The 21,308-nt window shown below is 56.4% G+C and overlaps 1 protein-coding gene across 25 annotated transcripts in view; it reads right to left on the reverse strand.

The window, feature by feature from the left end:
- Positions 1-21,308, reverse strand: part of CACNA1C (calcium voltage-gated channel subunit alpha1 C) — a 391,155-nt gene that overhangs the window by 40,658 nt on the left and 329,189 nt on the right. For 9 of the 25 annotated variants that reach the window (XM_027540916.1, XM_027540913.1, XM_027540931.1 and 6 more), the window contains exons 15-29: positions 20,603-20,723; positions 19,220-19,334; positions 18,391-18,511; positions 17,999-18,069; positions 15,618-15,749; positions 12,884-13,013; positions 11,626-11,685; positions 7,870-7,976; positions 6,888-6,975; positions 6,266-6,373; positions 5,281-5,333; positions 4,853-4,999; positions 3,883-4,084; positions 2,844-3,002; positions 2,268-2,378 (exon numbers count right to left, since the gene is read on the reverse strand). In XM_027540916.1, coding sequence (XP_027396717.1) covers positions 2,268-2,378; positions 2,844-3,002; positions 3,883-4,084; positions 4,853-4,999; positions 5,281-5,333; positions 6,266-6,373; positions 6,888-6,975; positions 7,870-7,976; positions 11,626-11,685; positions 12,884-13,013; positions 15,618-15,749; positions 17,999-18,069; positions 18,391-18,511; positions 19,220-19,334; positions 20,603-20,723 — 1,725 coding nt within the window. Of the gene's footprint in view, positions 1-2,267; positions 2,379-2,843; positions 3,003-3,882; positions 4,085-4,852; positions 5,000-5,280; positions 5,334-6,265; positions 6,374-6,887; positions 6,976-7,869; positions 7,977-11,625; positions 11,686-11,805; positions 11,866-12,883; positions 13,014-15,617; positions 15,750-17,998; positions 18,070-18,390; positions 18,512-19,219; positions 19,335-20,602; positions 20,724-21,308 lie in introns of all 25 variants that reach the window. The other 16 variants (XM_027540926.1, XM_027540923.1, XM_027540917.1 and 13 more) reach the window with 3 other exon arrangements.

Genomic DNA, 21,308 nt, shown 5'->3' on the forward strand with positions numbered 1-21,308 from the left:
CTGGGAAATCCTATGGATGGAGGAACCTGGCAGGCTACAGGCCATGGGGTTGCAAAGAGTCGGACACGACTGAGTGACTAACACTTTGACTTTTTCCCTTTCTCTTTAAGCACAGACAGACCCTTCTGCGTGTGAAATGCAGATCCCCAGGTTGGTTGTTTCACTTCTTTGGAAACATCGCTCTGATTTTACCCCATTTTCTCACGACAGAAAGCAAGACGTACAGGAGATGGGGTGTGTTATGGTTCCGAGCACACTAACTGGCTACTTCCCAGGTAACTGGCTTGTTCCTGGGTCTGCAGGATTCAGGGACAGTGTTTTCCAGGCTTAGGCCCATGCAATGTCACTGCCACTTGCTCCTTAGGGCAGGTCTGTCTCGTGCATCCCCTGAGCTCTGCAGCCCGACTCAGGAAGACCCCACAGGGCTGTGCAGCAGCACCTGACATTGTCAGAAACACGTCTGATTCAACACAGAGTGACTCAAGCCTTTGATCTATTTAACCCGCACATCTCAGGAGACTGGAGAAAACCATGCCCGTTCCCTCCTGGAAGCTGTCATCTGAGTTGGAGGCTCAGCTCAGCGACGGCCTGGCCCACCAGCCTCCCTGGGGTGTGCTGCTGTGGGCTCTGAGCCTGCCGGCCCCCTGGCCATGTGGCTTGGAACAGGGCCCCACAGAAGATGGCCAGGGACATTCCGTGGTCTTCTCTGCCCCTAAATGGGACTGGGCTTGGAAGGGAAAGTGAAAAGAGCCTATTTGCTGCCCTGGAGGAGGTGGGAAAGCACCATGATTATTACCAAATGACATTTATTAGGGTCTCATTCTGTGCATTCAGCCTGGGTTCCACACTCTTAGGTACCTTTGGTGAGGGAGGCTTGGTGCAGTGGGAACACGGCCTGTCTTGTCTTTGAAGCCCCTCAAGGGTTTCCCTCCTTCTGCAAAGTCCCCAGCAGAACATATGGTGCAGGAAGACGCTTGCTAATGGCTTGGTGTGGAGGGAATTACATCGACTACGAAGTCAGACATGCTGGATTCTATTCCCAGTCCTGCCACTTAATAATGGTGTAATTAATACAACATTTAATTGCTCTGAGTTCCACTCCCCTCTTCTCTAAGACAAGGAGCTAATACCTATCTCAGAGAGGTGTCTTGAGGATTCCATGCAATGAGGTGTGTGCAGCATCGCAGGTTACTGACAAATGTTGGTGGAACATTAATTCAGAGAAGACAACGAGGATCCTGTCACTAAACAGGGATCCAATCTACAGCCTTGGGGCATCCCTCCTGGCCCCTCTAGTTCTGGAGCAGGTGAGCATCTGAATGGAAGTGAAATACAGGACCAAGAACATGAAGTTTGGCCCCTCCGCCCCGCCCCGGGGTTGACCTGTGTTGCATCTAGAAAAACCAGTAGAAGTGGGGACAAGAAGGTTCGGAAACCTGTCCTGCATTACCCTCTTAGATCCCGTCTCACTGACCCCCTCAAAGTTGTGTAGCAACTGGAAGCCCCTGAGCCCCCAGGACACCCCATCTAGGGCAGCTGTGAAGCCCAGGCAGTGGACACGGTGACGCTGAGCTGTCTATAGGGAGAGAGATGGGAGCTGCTCAAACCCAGTCACCCTCCATCCTCGAGGCCATGTGTGTGTGTGTGGGGCGTCTGGTCAGTGACAAAGGGCACAGATGATCCAAGAAGCAGGAGCCAACCTGCCCTGTCCTGCCTCACTCAGCTCTAATCTCTCCCAATGTTTTTTTCTAAAAGCTGCTTATACCTAGCTACGCACAGACATTTTTAGGTCTGTCCGGTGCCGGAAGGTATGGGCAGTGACTGCAGCCCTGAAGTGGGGAACCAGAGGCCCCCCGGATGCACTAACGCCCAGTCCTGAGCAAAAGCGGCCCTGCCTGAGCCCCTGCAGCAAGGCTCTTCGTCTGTGCAGTGCCCGCGTGAGAACAGACCCCGTTTGGGTCTGGCGGGGCTGGGCCTGGTGAGGTTTGGTTTCCAGTCTCTTCTAGACGATGTGCGGGGGCGAGGGCGACTCCGCCTCCCCCGGAAGGAGGCTAGCTCAGGCACCTCCCTGCTCCCTGTGTCCAGACCTCAGGTCAGTCCAGGGGCTGAGAGTCTGCTTAAAGGAGTCGGCCTGGCGCAAGCCCTGAAGGCTCCTGGGCTGCAGCGGTCATCGCCAGGAGGATCCGGTCCCTGGCTGAGACTCTGCCCGCATCGACCCAAGCCCGCCCTCGACGCTGTGGACCGAAGGCCCGTCCCAGAAGGCCTACCTTGGGCTTGAAGGCGATGAGCTTCAGGACCATCTCCACTGTGAAGAGGCCGGTGAAGAGCATGTTGAGGATGTTCATGGCGATTTTGAACAGACAGCTCTGACCGTAGTGCTGGGGGTAGGGGGTGGGGGCGGAGGGGCTGTGAAATAAGGCGGGGGCTCCCTGCTCCCAGCCACGCCCTCAATAGAGACCTTCCTGAATGCAGCCCGGGGGGCCGGCCACACCTGCGGGAACCAGGTGGGCTCAAGAAGCCCTGAGGGTCCACTTCCCCTCTCTGTCATTCCTGCAAACGCAGGCGAGCACAGCCTGGGCCCTGCTTTCATCGGGGTCAGCTCTGCGTGGCCGCCTGGCCTCAGGTGGGCTCCACACAGCTGGCATCACGGACAATCAATGCCACTGCAAGATCACCTGTGCTCCATCGCCCTCTATGTCACAGCCCAGGGTCCTGGCATTCTGACCCCTCGGGAAGGTGCCCCTCCTGCCCCACTCAGCCAGTGAAATGGCAACACCTCCCAGCCCCGTTCCGCCCTGGACCCTGCCCCGACCCAGGCACCCCGGCCGGCCCGCGGGACTGACCTGCATGGCCAGGCAGATGGTGTTGAGCAGAATGAGAACGAACATCAGGTACTCGAAGTAGGTGGAGTTGACCACGTACCACACCTTGTACTGGTGCTGGTTTTTCGGGATGTACCTCCGCAGGGGCCGGGCCTTGAGGGCATACTCCACACACTGCCGCTAGGGTAGACGGGAGGGTTTAGTAACCCGGATGATGGTGGGGGGGGTTGGGGGGGTTGGGGGGGTGGGTGTTATTCCACGCACTGGCGCTAGGGTAGACGGGAGGGTTAGTAACCCAGATGAGGGGGTACTCCACACGCTGCCACTGGGGTTAGACGGGAGGGGTTTCACAGGTTGAACCAGCTGTTACTTGGACATTTTTTGAGGTTCTATCATTCCTCTAAGGAGGGAGAACCCTCTTTGGTTGGTCCCCATCAGGATGTAGTTGAGGGGGCCCTGTCTCCTTCCTTCTGTCTCGGGGATGGTTGGTAAACGCTTGCTGACTGAATGACAGTCCATCTTCTCAGATATTTCCAGCTATAGACTCTTCTGGAGGCCCGTCTTTCTGCGATTCTCCTTTCCCATCCTGAGTCAGTGGTCTTAGCTACCAGTGTCCACAGACCAGAAGCCATAGCTCGCGGCCAAGGCGTCCTTGGTTGACTATATTCTGGTTAACTCTGCGCTGTGCCCGGACCCCAGGTCAGGACAGGACTCACCCAAGCCCTCCTCTCTCCTCCAGTCTCCACTTCCAGCTTCTAAACCCAACCAGTCTATTTGCTCCGTCTCTACTGTCATCAACCTGGTAATACATAAGGGTCTAAGCACTGCTCCTCTACACTAACTGGCTTCCCCCCTGGCTTCCTTACCATGCGAAGTCCACACAGCAGCCAGAATGGTGAGTCTAGAGCAAAGGTGTGGACCGGGGATCCAGAGGTCCTGACAGGGGTTTGGGGGGAGTTCCTTTCCTAAGCAGAGATCAGGTTCTCTGCAGAAGGATTGCTTCCACAGGCTTCAGCATCCTGACTGCCCGGCCTCTCGCCCTCTGGGGGGTGGGGGTTACCTGGTTCTTGTCCAGCTCGCAGTTCTTGTATTCCTGCTCCCCCTGCTCCTGGAAGGTGACGATGACGAAACCCACGAAGATGTTCATCATGAAGAAGGCAATGATGATGATGTAGATGATGAAGAAGACGGAGATCTCCACGCGGTAGTTGTATATGGGACCCTTGTCCTCCGTGTGAGAGTCGATGGAGCGGTACAGCAACCTGGAGGCAGGGAGACAGGCCCGTGTAGGGCTAGGGAGGTGGTTCAAGCCCCAGCTCTGTCTCTTACTACTGTGTTGGTCGGGCAAATCACTCAAACTCTCTGAGCATCAGATTCCTTATCTGCAAAGTGTGAACAATAGTTCCGGATTTTCCTACCTGGCAGGGCCGTTGATATAATGAATATGAAGGTGTTTTGAAACTGGCAAAGAAGTGTCTAAATGTAATGCAAGTCATGGGCATTGATTTGAAAAAAGAGATATTGGTAAATATCAATACAGCTTTGTTGTTTCTCAGCAGAGACTCGGAGGATGTTGCACTGAACATAAGATCCATCTGAGGACAGATATCCGTTTAGATAAAAGCACTCAATATAAATGCCCAGGCTCGCTCAGATCATCAGCGGTGGTTTAGTTTACACTCAGGTAGCCTGTGTCTGGGCTTCCCAGGTGTTGCTAGTGGTAAAGAACCTGCCTGCCAATGCAGGAGACGTAAGAGACTTGGGTTCGATCCCTTGGTTGGGAAGGTCCCCTGGAGAAGAGAATGGCAACCCACACCAGTACTCTTGCCGGGAGAATCCCATTGACAGAGGAGCTTGGTAGGTTATGGTCCATAGGGTTTCAAAGAGTTGGACACGACTGAAGTGACTTAGCACGCATGGCCTTCAGCTTGTTCCAGAAACACCCTCATCACCTAGGGAGGATGGAGATAAACATCGTTTCTGAAAGGAGTGTGGACACCAATGAGACTGGCCAGGGTCTGCATACTTACTCTGGCCATCCCTCGAAGGTGGAGACGGTGAACAGGGCCATCATGGCTGCCAGGACATTGTCAAAGTCAAACTTGCTGTTCTCCCAGCTGCGGGGCTGGATGATGGGGTGGTCCACCTCCCCATCCTTGTATGTTATGTAGTTCCCCCTGCGGAAGGAAGACAGTTCATTCTGGGGTTTCCCATCTCCCCACCACCTGTGACTCCTGGCTTGGGGACAGGATGGGATGGCTGAGCTTAAACCCACAGTTCTGGCCACTGAGCAGAGCTCAGGAGTAGATGATCTCATGTGCTATGTCAACTGGACCAGACAACCCATGGGTAAAATCCAGCTGCCACTGCTGTTGGAAGAAGAACGGGGCACCCCTCCTCTCAGGACAAGCCTCACCCACCCAGAGTCAGCCGGCTTGACTGTCCCCGCCGCACTCACTTGCATTCAGCCTCTGTCTGTTTGGAACTGTCCGAACAGGTGTAGAGCTTTCCCTGGAAGGCGGAAGAGCACAGTGATGGAGAGGTTCCTGAATCGAGGAGTTGGTCAAAAACTGTCTAGTGATTATATCTGCAGCCGGCTCTGTGCTGGAGTCTTGGGACAGAAGAGTGAGGAGAGCAGAGCCCAGACAGAAAACGTGCCGTGCCGCGGGGTCCCCATCACAGGGAACCAAGGGGTGAAGCAGAGCTCGGGAGGCAGGTCTGGTGAGGGAGGAGGATGCCTGGACTTAGGTTGAAAACTTGGGGAAAGCGGGGCCCGTGTGCATGGTGGGGGCAGAGCTTCAGGTGGAGAAGAGCAGAGAAAGAAGGACTGGGGCAGAAAAGGGAGGGCCTGCCAGGCACAGGGCAAGAACCTGGCAAACCAGGGCTCCGCAGCCGCCTGGGTGGGGGACTCATGCTGCTGGTCACAGGGAGCCCTGCAGGTCTAGGTGGGTGACCACACAGAGGGGTCAGGGATGACAGTCCCTTTGCCTTTCTCTAGAAGGGAAGGCAGGGCTGAGGGCAGCCACGCTTGGAGGGTCAGGTGCTGATGGAGCAGCACCGCCTACACGCTGGCCTCCTCTGGGCTGGGAACTAGTTAGTCCTGCTCTGGGCTGGGAACTAGTTAGTTCCCCTTATATCTGGGAACTAGTTAGTTCTCCTTGGGTTTGGGAACTAGTTAGCCTTTGGGTCTGGAAGCTAGTTAGTCCTCCTCCAGCCTGGGAACTAGTTAGTCCTCCTCAGGTCTGGGAACTAGCTCTGCTCTGGTCTGGGAATTAGTTAGTCTTCCTTGGGTCTGAAAGACAGGAGGGGCGGTGGGGCAGCTGCGTCCCTCCCCAGGGAGACCCAGCACTGTCCCCACCGTGTCCCCTGTGGCTGCTCCCATCCGTGTCCCTGGGAGCTGACAGGTGGGAAGGACGGGGCTGCAGATCTGGCTGAGACCCCACCTTGAAGAGCTGGACCCCAATGCAGGCGAACATGAACTGGAGCAGCGTGGTGACGATCACAATGTTCCCGATGGTGCGGATGGCCACGAACACGCACTGCACGACGTGCTGTGGGCGGAGGCAGGGGGCTCAGGGCCTGGCCTCGGCTGAGTTCCCCCGGGCACGGCCCTCTCTGAGGGGGCGGGGGTAGCCCTCCACTATGAGCGGGGGGTGGTGGGGATCAGACTCAAAGGGGCAAAGTGTGCTCCCAGCTCACAGGGAGATGAAGCCTGGGGTGCCCATATCCCGCTGGGTGACCCATGGACCAAAGCCCTGCTAACACCCCATACTCTGGGACAGTGATTCAGGGGCCCCTCATCACTGCACGGGGCCTGAGGTTGAATGTGGTCTCCTTCTGCAAAAGCTTTGCTGAGAAGTTGGGATTGTGAACAGTGGCCTCTACTGGGGCTCCATGCATCTTGGAACTAGGACATGAAGTGGGCTGAGGTGCCAGCAGGAGGGTCCTGGTTCCAACCCAGAGGCCCTGCCATTGTCCCCGCCTCCTGCCCACCTATCACCTCACATGGACGCCTGGCTGAAGCTTGCTGGGCTGAGGGCCCCCACTCAGGCCCGGTCGGCTCACCTTCAGCCCCTTGGCCCTGTTGATGGCCCTCAGTGGCCGGAGCACCCTCAGGACTCGCAGGATCTTCACCACGTTGATGGCACTGGACCTGGGGGAGTGGATGGGAGGGTGAACCACTCCTGCTCCTGGGCCCGCAGGAGAGAGGGGGAGCGCATGGGAGTCCTGGACAAAGTCTCCCACCTGCAGGGACCTGTAGCTATCCTGGGAGCCGGGGACTTGGTGAGCAAATCATGGGAAAAGAATTTACCATGTGTCGTTAGCATTACAACGTGCTGCTCAAGGCCATTTACCCAGCCGAGGGGATGTAGAGAGGCAGAGCTCCACCAGACCCTGGCTACAGAGGATACACTTCCTAACTGTTCTGAGCCCCAGTTTGTTTATCCGTAAAATGGGGCAGTGATCACCTCATGAGCTTGTTGCAAGGATCAAAAGAGAAAACGCACATGAACCACCCACCGTCCCGCGTGGCGCCTGTTGTAATCTGAACCCGTGGTGGCTTTTCATATCATGGACTCGAAGAAATACTGTACGAATGGTGGGGCTTCAGGCGGGGGAGGTGCCTGGTGCTCATCTTCAAACCTGGTCCCCACCTCCAAGCCTGGTCCCCGGTGGCTGCCCACCACAGCCCCTTGTACAGAGGACATTCAGGCCTGGAGGAACGGCTCTGACACCGCAGACTCTGCATGCCTGGGGCGCCAGGGCCAGGCCCCCTCTCCAGGGGAGGACAGGCCACAGCTGTCCTCCAGGGGCACACAGGGCCTTGCCTTGGGGGACGGGGGTTGCTCTGAAGTGTCCCCCACCCTCGCCTGCTAGTTACCTTCCGAAGGCCTCTACCCTCCTTGGGCCCAGAGCCGCCAGGGAGGCCCCGCCCTGGTCCCAGCGCCCTCATGCTGCTGTGGACGCAGACAGGCCCCTCCCTCGCGGTCCTCTCTAGCCCTCTCCCTTGCCCCACGCCTCTCTCAGGCCCTCGGGCCCCACTCACTGGATGCCGAAGGAGATGAGGGACACACTGACCACCAGCAGGTCCAGGATGTTGAAGTAGTTGCGGCAGAAGGAGCCCTTGTGCAGGAAGGCCCCGTAGGCCGTCATCTGGGGGCACAGGGATCGGGGTGTGAGCAGCTCCCGGGCTCCAAAGACCCTTCACCCCACCCTTCCCCCCACAGCACTCCCAGCAGGGCCTAGACGAAGAACCGAGAGGTGACGGAGGGCTGCGGCAGGCAGGACAGGAGGAGACGCTGTGCCTGGAAAGTGTCCGCTGCCAGTGATGCAAAGCCCAGAGGCTCCTGCCCAGGACATGCCTGTGACCTTCAGTCCTGTATCTGCAGCCCTTTCAAGGGCCCCGTCCCCATTTCCCACTGCCCCTCATCATGTTTCTGTGACTGCAGCCCCGTGAGGCCCCTTGCTGATGCTCCCTGGGTTGAGCTGTGTTCTCGGGTTCCCATGCCCTCTCTAAACTCTCTCCACCTCAGGGCCCCCAGGACTTGGGCACCTGGGGGAGGTGGGGGCTCGCCCAGTTGAGGACCAGCCTCTTGGCTTCCCAGAATTTCCCTGGTTTAGCCCCAGGTAACCCCTCAGGCTCATGCAAGCTCTAGCGCCCAGTGAGAAATTCTACAAGAAATTCTACCAGGAATGCTGGTGACCAGCATCTATCCCTTCCCGGGCCTCACAAGTGCTGCTGGTCTGCGCCCAGGATTCGAGCTCTACTCCACCATCCGGTTCTGGAGCTGTGTGTCCAGAGGGGGCTGTGGGCACCACTGTGTGAGCACAGCTCTGGAGCCTGGCCGCCTGAGTTCAAATCCCACCCACCACGCTCTGAGTGCCTGGAGCAGGTTACTCAACTTCCCTGTGTCTCATCAGAGAAATGAGGTGATGACAACCTCTTCCCTGGAGGGTTGTAAGTGCTCTTGGGAGTTACAGGTAAAGCCCTTTGGACACAATCCTGCAGACAGCAAGCCCTGCAGGGGAACTTCACTACAGAGGACTGGACTCAGCAGAGAGCTACAACTGCATTCGTTGTAGGGTTCGTCTGGGTTCGTCCTGTGATGGGGGCTGCTCAGAGTCCCCCTCTGTAGAGCAGCAGCCCCCTCATGTGGTTGTTAGGCAGCTACAGAATAACGCAAAAGCCCCTTGAAGACTAGGAAGGGACCACTTTGGGGGTGCTGACTGTTGTGGGTTTGCTGTCCCCTACCCTGCTCAGAGCCCTGTCCATGCTCTAGGAACTCCTGTCGAGTCTCGTTGACATGAACTAAGGGGCCAGTGGATTTCCAGGTGAAGAGCTGAAAGGCCATGACCATGAACGACAGCCAGCAGGGAAAATCTGGAGCTGATGGCTTAGAGCCTGGGAGCAGCTCCCCGGTTGCCTGGAAGCCCAATTTATTTCTTTGGAATCAGAGCATACTCAGGGCAGCTTGTTCACAGAGTGATTCAAGAGCAAACACAGGGGAAATGGGCAAAAATAGCTCTTGCAACCTAATTCTTCCCACTGATCTCCTGTAGGAGGGGGTCACAGGGGACTCAGACACCTGTGACCTGCAACAGTTTCCAGAAGTGGGTAGATTATATAAAAGGTTGCAGGGGAATTCAGCTGGAGATGTGCCCCAAAGGCCTGTAATCTTGGGGTGGGGGGCTTCCTTGTCTCTCGGTGTAGGTCTGGGCCCCCGAGAGCAGACCTGGGTGGCTCCATGGTTCATGTTAACTGAGAGGCTCTGAGCCCAGAAGGCTGGCTTGTGTGCGTGTGTGTGTGTGTGCAGGGCGGCTGCCCAGGCAGGACCAGAGGAAGAGTGGCCACAGGAGAAAGGGCAAGTGGACACTGGAAAAATGGGGCATTTACTTGAGAGTTTGCTGAGGGGTCCAATGCAGGGACCCCTCTACCCCATCTGCTGACTGCCACACACTCCTGCTCCTGAAGTCCTAACCTTTGCCCAGGAAAAGGCTTGCTGGGGAGAGAAAAGGACTGAACTCTGAGCTGGGAGAGCAGGATGCCCCTCCGTCCAGCCAGCACCTCTCCAGGCAGTAATACTGCTCATTAAACACATCTTTCGTAATTTCTGCACGTGGGTCCTGGTCCCATCTCCCTCCTCTCAGTGACAGATCTCGGCGTCATTCAGTCCAACTGTCTTGGCCCCACAAGCCTTTCCTTGGAAGGCTGAACATGCCCAGGCCTTTCAACTGTCTCTGACCTTGGACACCACTCGTGCATGACAGTCACCTCTCCCAGGCAGGATGCCGAGCCTACAGGTGGGGCAGAGGGACCCTGGGGGAGGAGGTGCAGGCAGTGTTCTAGGGCCAGGCTCGACCTAGAGCAGAGTCAGCGTAAAAGTGGGCAGAAGAAGGAGCAGGTGGGTGGGACGGAGGACCTCCCAGGAGCTGGCAACCTTGGAGGAAGAGGCGCTCTGGGGAGGGTCTGAGACTCAGAAGAGCCTGGTGTTTTTTCGCCTCCCTGGGTCTGGAGTCCAGGGAAGAAAGGTCTCCATGTAGCTGGGCAGCCTGGTCCCCCTCCCCACCCCTGGGGGTCAGAGAAAAACCCGAGGAACACTTCTGGTTTCCTCTTGTTAACACACCTGGTTAGCTGGAACCAGAGGGTCTGGACACAGAAGGCATGAGAAAGTGTCCACTTAGGCTGAAGCTGGACGTGACAGGCTGTCCCTACCTGAAGGAGCCCAGGAAGTAAGGTCTGGGGCTTCCTGTGCAGGGTGGGAGGAGCCCGGAGCCTGAGGGAGGGCGCCTGGGGTGGTCTCCCTGTGGGAAACACTGAGCTGAGCCGCTTGCTGACTGGAGTCAGGGTGAGCCCCAGGCTCTGAGACAGAGAGTGGGCGGACACACTCCCCTGACTTGGAACTTGCCCCCGAGGCTCGGGTGGCCCGGGGAGCTTGAAATTCCTAACAGAATGGATGTAAGTAATATATGGTGCTGTGCTAAGTCGCTTCAGTCGTGTCTGACTCTTTGCGATCCCAAGGACTGTAGCCAGGCTCCTCTGTCCATGGGATTCTCCAGCAAGAATCCTGGAGTGGGTAGCCATTCCCTTCTCCAGGTTTCTTCCCAATCCAGGGATTGAACCCATGTCTCTTACGTCTCTTGCATTATGGCAGGTGGGTTCTTCACCATTAGTGCCACCTGGGGAGCCCCATTGATGGTATATTAATAGAAACAATAATAAAGCTTGGGGCAAACCCCTGTCATCCTGAGGCTGCTCGGAGGCGGGCGCTACTGTGTTGGGGTCACAGGATGGAGTGTGTGTGGACTCTCGGCCCCGCACTGAAACCTGGAGGACACAGCCGCCTCCTCCAGGCCTGGGCAGGGGCGAGGGGGCAAGCTTTGGCGGGGCTGTAACCCAGGGGTCAGAGGTGTGTGCAGGGGTCTGTCCAGAGCCCTCGGTTGGGACACTGGCGTTGGCCTGTGTTGACAAAGCACATCCCGAGGGCACAGGCAGAGGGCCTCTTGACGCCCTGGGCTTTGCCATTTTCTGGCTCTGTCCTTCGAGCGGCGTTCCCTCTGGGTAGGATAGGGGGAGGGTTCCTGCCGGGATCAGGCGTGGCTCGCAGAGGTGGTGGGGGGCAGGCGGTGTGGGGGAGTGCCTGGTATCAGCCAGCATCAGTGCCCAAACTGTGTGCGGGCACAACAAAGTCAGGGGCCCCAGATCCTCCGGCTTTGGGCTTAGGAGTAAAACCAGAGTGAAGGAAACCAGAGAGGAGAGAGAGGCAGTGCAGAGAGGAGGCAGAGGCCTTGCTGCGCGCATTACCTTGAGGATAATTTCTAAGGTAAAGATACTAGTGAAGACATAGTCTGCGTTGCCTAGGATCTGAAAGACAAGCACAGCGGATTAGTGGCTCTGAGTGACAGACAGCAGCAGCGTGTGCGTTAGGGACAGAGCCGCAGAGCCAGTGGGGAAGGACAGGAGAGGAGCAGAGGGCAGGGTTACCTTCAGGGCAATCTCAATGGTGAAAATGGTAGTGAAAACAATGTCAAAATAAAACAGAATCTGCAAAACAAAGAGAAACAGGGTGGGGATGGGGGAACGGAGCAACAGGATGGGAGCAGGGTCGCCAGCAGGGAGTCGCACCCCAAATCATGCAGTCTTTCCACGGGAGACCAGAGGCACGGACACAGCCCAGGGTCCCGAAGGCCCCAGATCTGTGAGCAGGCTCCCAGAGCCGACTCAGCGGGTCCTGGGTCCGGCTGGGTGCTTTTCTCATTAATTCAATTTACTTACAAACCAAAATCAGACCATGGGATATGTGTCTCAAGGACAGAGTGGGGTTTGCTTTCTTTGCACAAAGATGCAAATTGCTTAACTCACATCAGGAGATGAGCCAGTCTCTCACGTTCCCGGGACCCTACCCTGGCTGTGCCCCTCAGGGTGTGGTGGGCACACCCCAGGCTGGGGACAGGCTCGGGGTTCACGCTTTGCTCTGTCTCAGGTGATGGGTCAGAGCAAGGGCCTTCCCAGTAAGAAACCTGTGGGCCACGTGGGCTGCAGGACCACTGGCTGGCTCGCAGGGGTCTGGCTTTAGGGTGGTGGACTCCTCGCTTCATGCCCACCTGGTTAGGATCTGATATTGTTTAAAGGCTTTGGGATATGGCAGGTCCTACTCTGGCCTTTGATTGTAATTCACCAGAGCCTGAGGCGAGCTCCAAATTCAATTTCGACTCTGCAGAGGGTCAGTGAGGTCCTGCTTATGAGGGCGGTCTCATCAGAGTGCCATCTGCCACTGACCCCCAGGGACAGGATGGGCCAGTTCCTGGGGGGCAAAGCCCTTGGGGAGCATCCGTGGGCAGTGCGGTCTGACATCAGGGTCAGGCCGGCCTGAGGCTCGGGGCTCAGGGTCTCCTCCTGCTAAGGGCCCTAAGATGGATTTGCACCAAAGCTGTCATCTCTTAGGGAGATGTCTGCTGTGCCTCCGACCATGAGATTCGGGGCAGGCTCTGGATTGAAAGACAGGGTCAGGCAGCCAGGGGGTCACGTCGCGGGGGCGGGGTGTGGGGGACGAGGTGCGTACGTGGTTCCTGAAGGAGGTGTGCTGCACGGGGTCCTCGGCGGCCAGGGAGATGCTGCTGAGCAGGATGAAGAAGAGGATCAGGTTGGTGAAGATGGAGTCATTGACGATGCGATGGCACTGGAGGCGGAACCTGCGGGGGCAGGGGGAGGGGGGCTGTCACAGGGGGGTGGGGCCTCTGCTCCTTCTCAATGTGTAGACACGTGTGCGGGAGGGGCCCTTCAGCCTGAGCCATCTGGCCACAGGGGAGACACAGCCCCACAGCCGGCCCCACCGTGCCCCCTGCCACGGGGCCTCAGGGTTACGTCTGACACTTCAGGAACCTCTGCATCTTCATGTACTGCTATGACATCATTCACGAGCTTTCGTCTGGGGCTTGGCTCCCCATCATTACAAATACTGACTGCATAAGATCTACCTCACATGTGTCCGTATGGGGAGCAGCAGAGCTGCCCAGAACGTGGATGACGCCAGGCTGGTTAAGCCCGGGCTTCAAGGAGATTGTCTGTCGCAGCAGTAATTAAATCCTGAACCTCAGCTCAGTGACAGAGGCCAACAGCCCTGACCCCGGGGCACTCACAGTGGATCCTCGGATGCCAAGGGTGTCTTATGTGCTGTCTCCTCTTGAGGGCTACTATCTCATCTTACAGACGGAAGCTGGGAAGGATAGTCTTGCCCACTTTGGAGTGTGTGTGTGTGCGGGGAGGGGCACGGGGTGGTTCAGGCTTGAACCAGGCCTTCAGACCTCTGCTTCTGGCATGTGGTTGACTAAATCCTCTGAGAGACCTTACTGATGCGGAAGCACCAACTCCTGGAAAGGACGAGCTCTCCAAAACCATTCTGGTTTCATGACAGCTAGGAAAGTCTGCAGTGATCCCCTCCTCCCTCAAGCCAATCTGCTGAGCCGGGGTCTGCTGGACATGCCCGGGTTGGGCAGGGGTGCCTGCGGACAGAGGCCAGTGGCAGCACTGCCGTGAGGAATCTTTAAGCCAGCGGGAGATGGGGCAGAGGACTGGGGACCCCTAGGCTGAGCCGCACACACAAACAGCATCTGGAAGAAAGCTTCACAGTCTTTCTTCAGGTCCACGGGAATCTCCCCAACTAAGATGGAGTATTGAGGTCACAAAGATCACTGAACACTCAAGAAATTAAGCCACTAAGTTGGCAAATCAGAAGAAACTCAAATAAATGAGTGAGACCTCTCCCCAGACACTCTGTATACTGGAAATATTAGATACCGATGATAGATCAACCATATTTGAAATAGTGAATGGGATAAAAAAGACGACCACAAAGATGATGAATTAACAAGAAACTCAGATGTAGCTGGATCTGGTAAACAAAGCAATACATGGAACTGTCCGACATGAAAAAAATATATAACTTGATATAAAAACTGGTTTACACAGTAACATAGATAGAATTGAAGAGAGAATTAAGAATTTAGAAGATATATCCAAAGAATGACCCAGAATTTGAACCTAGAGACTAGGAGATGAAAGTTATGAAGACGTGCACGCGTGAGAGGGGAAGGACAGCATACGCAGGCCTATCACTGTCCACTTGGGCCAGCCTGAGAGAAGGAAGACCAGGCAGTGTGTAAACAGACTATCCTGCAACTCTCCCGGAAGTAGCTGTTCTCATCCTAATCCTTAACATTATTCAAGAACTGACAAAAAAATATAAATCCATAGACTTAGGCGACGTAATATATTCCAAGCAGGGTAAATGGAGAGAAACACGTGGTAGTGAACATATACAACCCCAGAGACCGTGCTGCTAAGTCGCTTCAGTCGTGTCCGACTCTGTGCGACCCCACAGACGGCAGCTCACCAGGCTCCCCCGTCCCTGGGATTCTCCAGGCAAGAACACTGGAGTGGGTTGCCATTTCCTTCTCCAATGCATGAAAGTGAAAAGTGAAAGTGAAGTCACTCAGTCGTGTCCGACTCTTCACGACTCCATGGACTGCAGCCCACCAGGCTCCTCCGTCCATAGGAGCTTCCAGGCAAGAGTACTGGAGTAGGGTGCCATTGCCTTCTCCAGAGACCACGGATGACGTTAAAAGAGTGAGACCAGAGGCAGATTCCTACAGAGAAACGAGAGTGGGAATTCCAGCTGTACAGTGGAGTAACACATCTAACACGCTGAGGGCCGTAACTGTCTTTCAAGAACAAGAAGGAAAGCAAGTACAGATAAACAGAGGTCAAATGAAGTTACCATTAAGACTTCTAAAGAATGTACTGTAGGAGGAACGAAAATGATTTCTGAAAGATGGGCCAAGATACGAGAAAATTGAACAAATAGAATGGTAAGTGGTATGTAAATCCAAACACACCCTGTCTACCCAGGTAATCATATCTAATTTGTCAGGTTGGAAATAAAGGTTGGTATCAAATTACTCATCAACCACAACACCTAAGGTGGGAGAGCTGGAAGGAGTTAATGCAGTCTAGCTGTTTACCTCCTTCTATTTTGCAGAAGGTTTAGGATCTTGTTTAACTTTAGGGGTTGCTAAGTTAAATGTAATCACCAACAGAGTAGAAACAGAGTTTACGTATTTCAAACAATGGAAAGAAAAAACACAGGTCTTCTGATCCATAATCCAGGACTCTCTCCTCTAAACCCGTGCCTGTTTACACAAGATGTGGGGCGTGCTGGGGTGGGGGCTGGAGGATGCTGATACCTGCTGGGCTGGCATCATGGAGAGAGTGGAGCCCTGCTCCCCCCATCCACACACCTGTTGCTGGGGCTGAAGATGAAGAAGGCGCTGGCTTCCGGCATGGGCACTGCCTTCTCCTTCAGGTGCAGCTCAGAGAGGGGGCGCGGGCGGGGGCCCACGGGCATCTCGGGCTCCTCCTCGTCCTCTTCTGCAGGAAAAAAGCACCGTCCTAAATAGCTCCACGGCTCCCACTTATTTTTACCACCACGCTGCCCACTTCCAGACACCTTCCTACGGACAGGAATCAGACATCATCGGTATCTCTGGAAACGCAGGGGACCAACTAGGACGGCCAGCTCTCTCCCGTGGGCACCTCTGGGGCTCATCTCTGCTGGAGGAAGCCTCCTGGCAGCACATGAGACCAGGTTGTGAGTCGGGTAACCAGCTCAACCCCTGTCCTGCTTTTTAAACGGAAATCCCTACATCCCGGGAAACCCTCAGTGCCCTGCAGATTGGGGTGGCTGGTCATCCTAGTGGTCAGACACCAGAAAGGTAACCAGGTGAGAGGGGGCATGGCCAGGTGTCCTCAGCTGGCTGGCTGCAGGCCAGGGGAAAGGGTGGGTGGCCTTTGGGGCCGCCCCACCTGCTCATGCCCCACCCGCTCCACTTCTCCTGCTCTGGCCTCCCTGGGCTCCTCTGCAGACAGGTGTGTCCGTAACTTGAAGGCAGGCCGTGGTTTTATGATCTCCCTGACGTTATCTTTCTTGCTTCTTGTCTGCCTCCCGCTGAATGTGGGCCCCTCACAACAGCAGCTTATCTGCCCCCATGGCTGAGCCCCCAGTGCCTGCCCAGGGCGGGGAGCACAGTAGGTGCTTTATAAGCAGTGATTAAGTCAACGAGTGGATGTCTCCCTGGTTTCATCCAGCTCTGTATCCACGACAACAGAATGGTTCAGAAGTCACGTCTTTCCCTCTCCAGTTCCCCGAACTGCAGACCCGGTGAGGACCACCCTGCTCCATGAAGCCGCTACCTCACTGCTCACCCCCTGGAGTCCCCACAACAGCTCAGGCCTCCCTCACAGCCTCTGGACTGAGCTACATGTTCCTTGGGGTCATCACATTTCTTTCTCATGTGCACTTATTAATTGTAAGTCCTCAGTGACTCTTCAAGAACATCTGTACATTCACTCGCATACATGATTCGAGCAGATAAAAAGCCCCAGCTCAGCACAAAGCTTTCCTCCTGAGTGAGGCGATGTTTCTGAAATGTGGTGTGTACAGAACTGGGGGCTCCGACCGACCTTGAGCTCTGGGGATTAAACTTGGGGGGGAGGCCTGACAGGCCCCTGCTCGTCAGTGTGGTCACTTCATGGGGACTAGGAACGGGCATCTCCTGCAGGGGGTCCCGTGATGAACAAAACCTTCTTAACATCAGTTAGCTCCCTGCCCATATTCAGTTTTCCCTGACTGCCTCAAAAATATCATTTTAAAGTTTATTTGCTCATTCAGGATCAAGACAAGACCCGCCTATTGCATTCAGTGGCTATTTCTGGTGTGTCTTTGAAATTCTGTAACGGTTTCTGCCCCAAGGGCTGTAAAGGCTTCAAAAGGCTTGATGCTGGCTCAGGGACACCCTTCCGCCCTCCTTTCTGTCTGAGCCCCAGGAAGCCAAGTCCTCTTTCCCAGCAGACAGACTGTGAAGACAGGAGAAAGGAGGCTGGCCGCAGTCCGGTTTCTGAGGGAGCTATGCCCCCACACAGACTAGCCTGCGTGGGGACTCGGGTCGGCAAGACCCATAGCACCGTGATGGTCTGTTGTGACTTTGAGCTTGAAGCAGGTGATGATACCCACAATTTTCGGCAGAAAGAGGGCAGGCCAGGCTCACGCAGGGTGTGGTGTCCTGATGCAGGGGACTGGCTCCTGACGATAGACCCTCTCCAGGGGCCCGCCTGCCAGTTTACGGATCAGACCGCAGACAGGACGCTCTTGTTTCGGGAGACCCGACAGTGTCCTGCAGAGCCGCGAGCAGGCGTCTGCAGCGGAGCCCTGCTGTGCTCAGCACCCCCTCCCGGGAGCGGGCAGGACAGATTTGGGATTTACTATTATTATTAACCAAGCAAGATGCTGCGACATATGTTATCCTAATAAGTTATGTAACTTAATAGCGATTTTACAACACAGGCTGTAATAAACCTTACATGTATATGGAATCCGGCTTCCAAAAGTCCCAAAGGCTCTGCTCCCACACAATGTGTTCAGTCTTCTGTTGTCATTACCACAGTAATAACTGAGCAAAGTTTTCCCCCAGAGGATAAACGGTGATGCTGTGGCTGAGCTGGGGGATCAAGTGAGGCCCCCGCTTGTGGGGAAACTGGGACCGGCACCCAGCTTTAGAGCCAGGTGTTCACCCCCATCCCCCCCCGCCCCACGGCCTCCCCCAGGCCAGGCAGCGGGCTGGTACCTGTGGTTTCCTGGTTGGGGTAGGAGCTCTTGTCCTCATTCTCGTTGGGCTGGAGGTCATCCATGTTGATCTAGGCAGCCAAGGGAGAGGAGGAGGGTCCGGTTAGATAAGATCCATGGTTTAGAGGCCTCCAGTAGTCTTGAAATTGCCCCCCAGTCTAGGCTGAACTGTCCCTTTGTACATGACCCTCAGGACACCAGCAGAAGGCTGGCCTTCCTCCTCTGCACGCCCACCCACCCTGGCTCTGTCCCCCTCCTCTGGCCTCTTTGTTCCCCTCCGCCCCAGTGTCTGGCTTCGGGCAGAGCAGCCCACCCAGCACTGCTGTCCCCCTCCCCCTCCCTCTCTCTCCCTTCCCAGCCCCGCCCTGGCTCCTTGGCAGAGCAGCCCATACCTTGGTGGCGGGTGGGGACTCTCCATCTGCCGTGATGGATTTCAGCTCGATTTTCTCCTCCTTGGTCTCCTCCACGGCCGGCTTCTCTACCACCTCTTGCTTCTTCTCTGGGCTGGCGGTCCTGGCGGGCCAGCAGAAGAAGAGAGCAAGGGATGTTGACTAGAGTAATAGGGTGCTGCCCTTGTGATCCCTTGGGGTCCAGACCACCAGGGCCTGGGACCACCTGTCTTCTGGGGGCCCTGCTGTGTGGATCAATCTTTGGGGTACTGGGCCTCCCCCCAGCTCTGTCCTCCTCAGTCTCTGCCCCTGCTAGGCTGTGTCCAGCACTCAGCTGAATGCCCAGCTTCTCCCCGACTCAGCCTCCATCTAATTCAAAGGTTCCTGAGAACCTGCTCAGTATCTGGCACAGGTGTGGCCCAGATCGTCCGTCTGGACACGGACGAGGACGGCGTGGGGTCCTGTCTTGTCTGCTCGTCAGCAGAGATGAGCTACAGGACAGTGAGGAGGCATCATCTTTCCAGATTCTCCTCCGACTGGCTGCCCTCCCATCCCATCCTCTACTCCCACCATCTGTTATGACCCTCTTCTCAAAAGAGAGTCCTCCAACTCCTGGACCCGTGGGGAAACAGGACACCTCACCAGAGATGTAATTCATGGTGCTCCTCGCTTAGAGTGATGTCCAGGAATAGGGGAGAGGCCCAGCTCACTGTAGGGGCCCCCACCTAACTCCGTCTAGAAGGACAGCCGGGCAGGCCCAGCCTCTCCTGAGCACTGACGGGAACGGCATTTTGGAGCCGGGCCGCGTTTGGCCCGGGAGCCTCGCAGTTACCTGGCTAGCTTCTTCCTCTCCTTCTCCTCTTCCTCCTCCTTCTGGGCAGATGTGAGGCTCTCCGCGTCAGCCAGGTTGTCCACAGCAATGGCCAAGAACACGTTCAGTAGGATATCTGTTTGTGTCCATTCTTAAAGAAAATGACCCTTGGACTTGGGGTGGTGGGTGGGCACAGGGGCCAGGACAGGACGTGCAGGGCCGGAGTTCCCCACGGGGAGGGGCTCCGAGCCCACTGAGCCCCCCTTCCCCTCCGCACCGCCCTCTTAGCTTCCTGGGGTTTCCTGGGGGATCCGGAGCAGGCAGGCACACAGGCCGGGCCTGGGGGCGGGAGGCAGGGAGCCCAGCCTCGCTCTAATTGCTGGGTTTCGATGCTGCTTCCCACAGAGACGACCGCCTGTAAGTGACACTGTGAAACAGCGCTGCCTCCAGCGGGCTGTGGCGCTGGGCGGTCATTACCACCACCAGGAGGTGCCCGCTTGCCCTGCCCACTCCCGCCATGACCTTGTTCAGACAGAGGCCCCAGAAGGGTCAGCTGGGCTCCTGACTGAGCGGAGTCTGCTGTTTCTTCTCCCCTGCCCTTGACTCGGATGCATGTACCGTGGGTCAGAGAATCGGATCAGAGCCAGTCCAGCCAAGAGGTTAATGCCGGTCAGGCCCCTCTCCACCCCAGGCCCCGGGTGGCTCTGGTTCACATGGGGAACTGAGGGGCCCAGCCCCCAAGGGCGAGGGCTGGGCACGCGGTACCCAGTTCAGCCTCGCTGGGCCCGCTAGGTCAGGTGCTGCCATTTCCACCCCGGTTCCAGGACACTAGGTGGACAGCCCTGGGTGTGTCTGAGGCTGCGAGCTGACCTCTGAGTCTAGCTCATCTGTAATTCTACTTTACAAGCCTCTCTGCACAGTACCCCGGGGGATATGACAGGGGAGGGCTGCCTGCAGTGGGGGACCTGGGAACCTGCCCGTGGCCTGTCCGGTCTGCCTGTGGCTAACATCCCCCTGAGCAGCTTCAGAGGGAGGGCAACAGGTGAAGGTCACTTCCGGGGTGAGGGTTTTCCTCCCTCAGCAGGCCCCCAGCCAGGGCAGCAGGTGTCTCATGATGAGGTCTGAGTGGGCAGCTGCAAGGCCAACACCACTGGGCACTGCCCACCTGGACCCCGGCAGCTCAGAGGGATGGACTCACATCCCCCCCGGACCCCGCTCCAGGTTCCCATCCCGACCTGTCTGCACCACTAAGGTGGTCTGGGCTGGACATGTGCCTTTTCCTTCTTCTCTGGGGAAGGGTTGCCCTGGGTCCTCCCTGGTCAGGACCCGCTGGGCACACCTACTGGCATTGAGCTACAAGTTAGGGGGGCAACAGGGGGCGGGGGAGGCAGGCGCAAAGGATACAATTTCCACAGATGAAGAGGATGATGAAGTAAATACAGACTAACATCCCTGGAAAAGAGGGGCCGCCATAAGCCATGATCCCATCATACATCACCGAATTCCAGTCCTCCCCGGTCAGGATCTGAATGACATAGTCCCACCAACGAGGGACACAGCGTTAGACCAACAGCAAGCCCGAAGCTCCCCTGCCCGGCCCCCTGCCATATAGAAACCTCTGACACCTGTCTCCTCTCCCCGCCTCCTACCGCCCGCTTTCCTCCCGAGGCTCTGAGCTGTGATCCTGCAGGTCCAGCCCTCTCCTTTAAGTGTGTGGCCACCGCCACAAATGATTGACCAACTGTAAGCGCTTCCTGGGAAAAACACGTCCTACAGCCCAGGCCCAGTGCTCTGTGGCTGCAGTTAGCCAACCCTAGGGCTAAGGCATCAAAGTGACCGTGTTCACTGAGGTGCCACGTGGTCCCCCAGGGTTCCCCAAGCATGAGGACTTTGGGTACCATCTATAAGATTTTGGCAACATTCATGTTATCATTCAATTTAATCTGTAAATGGATCTCCTTTTAAACTTCAGTGCTACTTGAACTTGGCCCCAAGCCAACAGATGTACGACAGTCACAAATTTGATGGTGGTCGTATTTTCCTGGGAGCAATCTCCCTTCCTCTCCCCTCCCCAGCAAGAGCCGTCTGCTCTCTTTTGTGGATATTTTGG

The sequence above is a fragment of the Bos indicus x Bos taurus genome, chromosome 5 (assembly GCF_003369695.1).
Source record: "Bos indicus x Bos taurus breed Angus x Brahman F1 hybrid chromosome 5, Bos_hybrid_MaternalHap_v2.0, whole genome shotgun sequence".
NCBI lineage: Eukaryota > Metazoa > Chordata > Mammalia > Artiodactyla > Bovidae > Bos > Bos indicus x Bos taurus.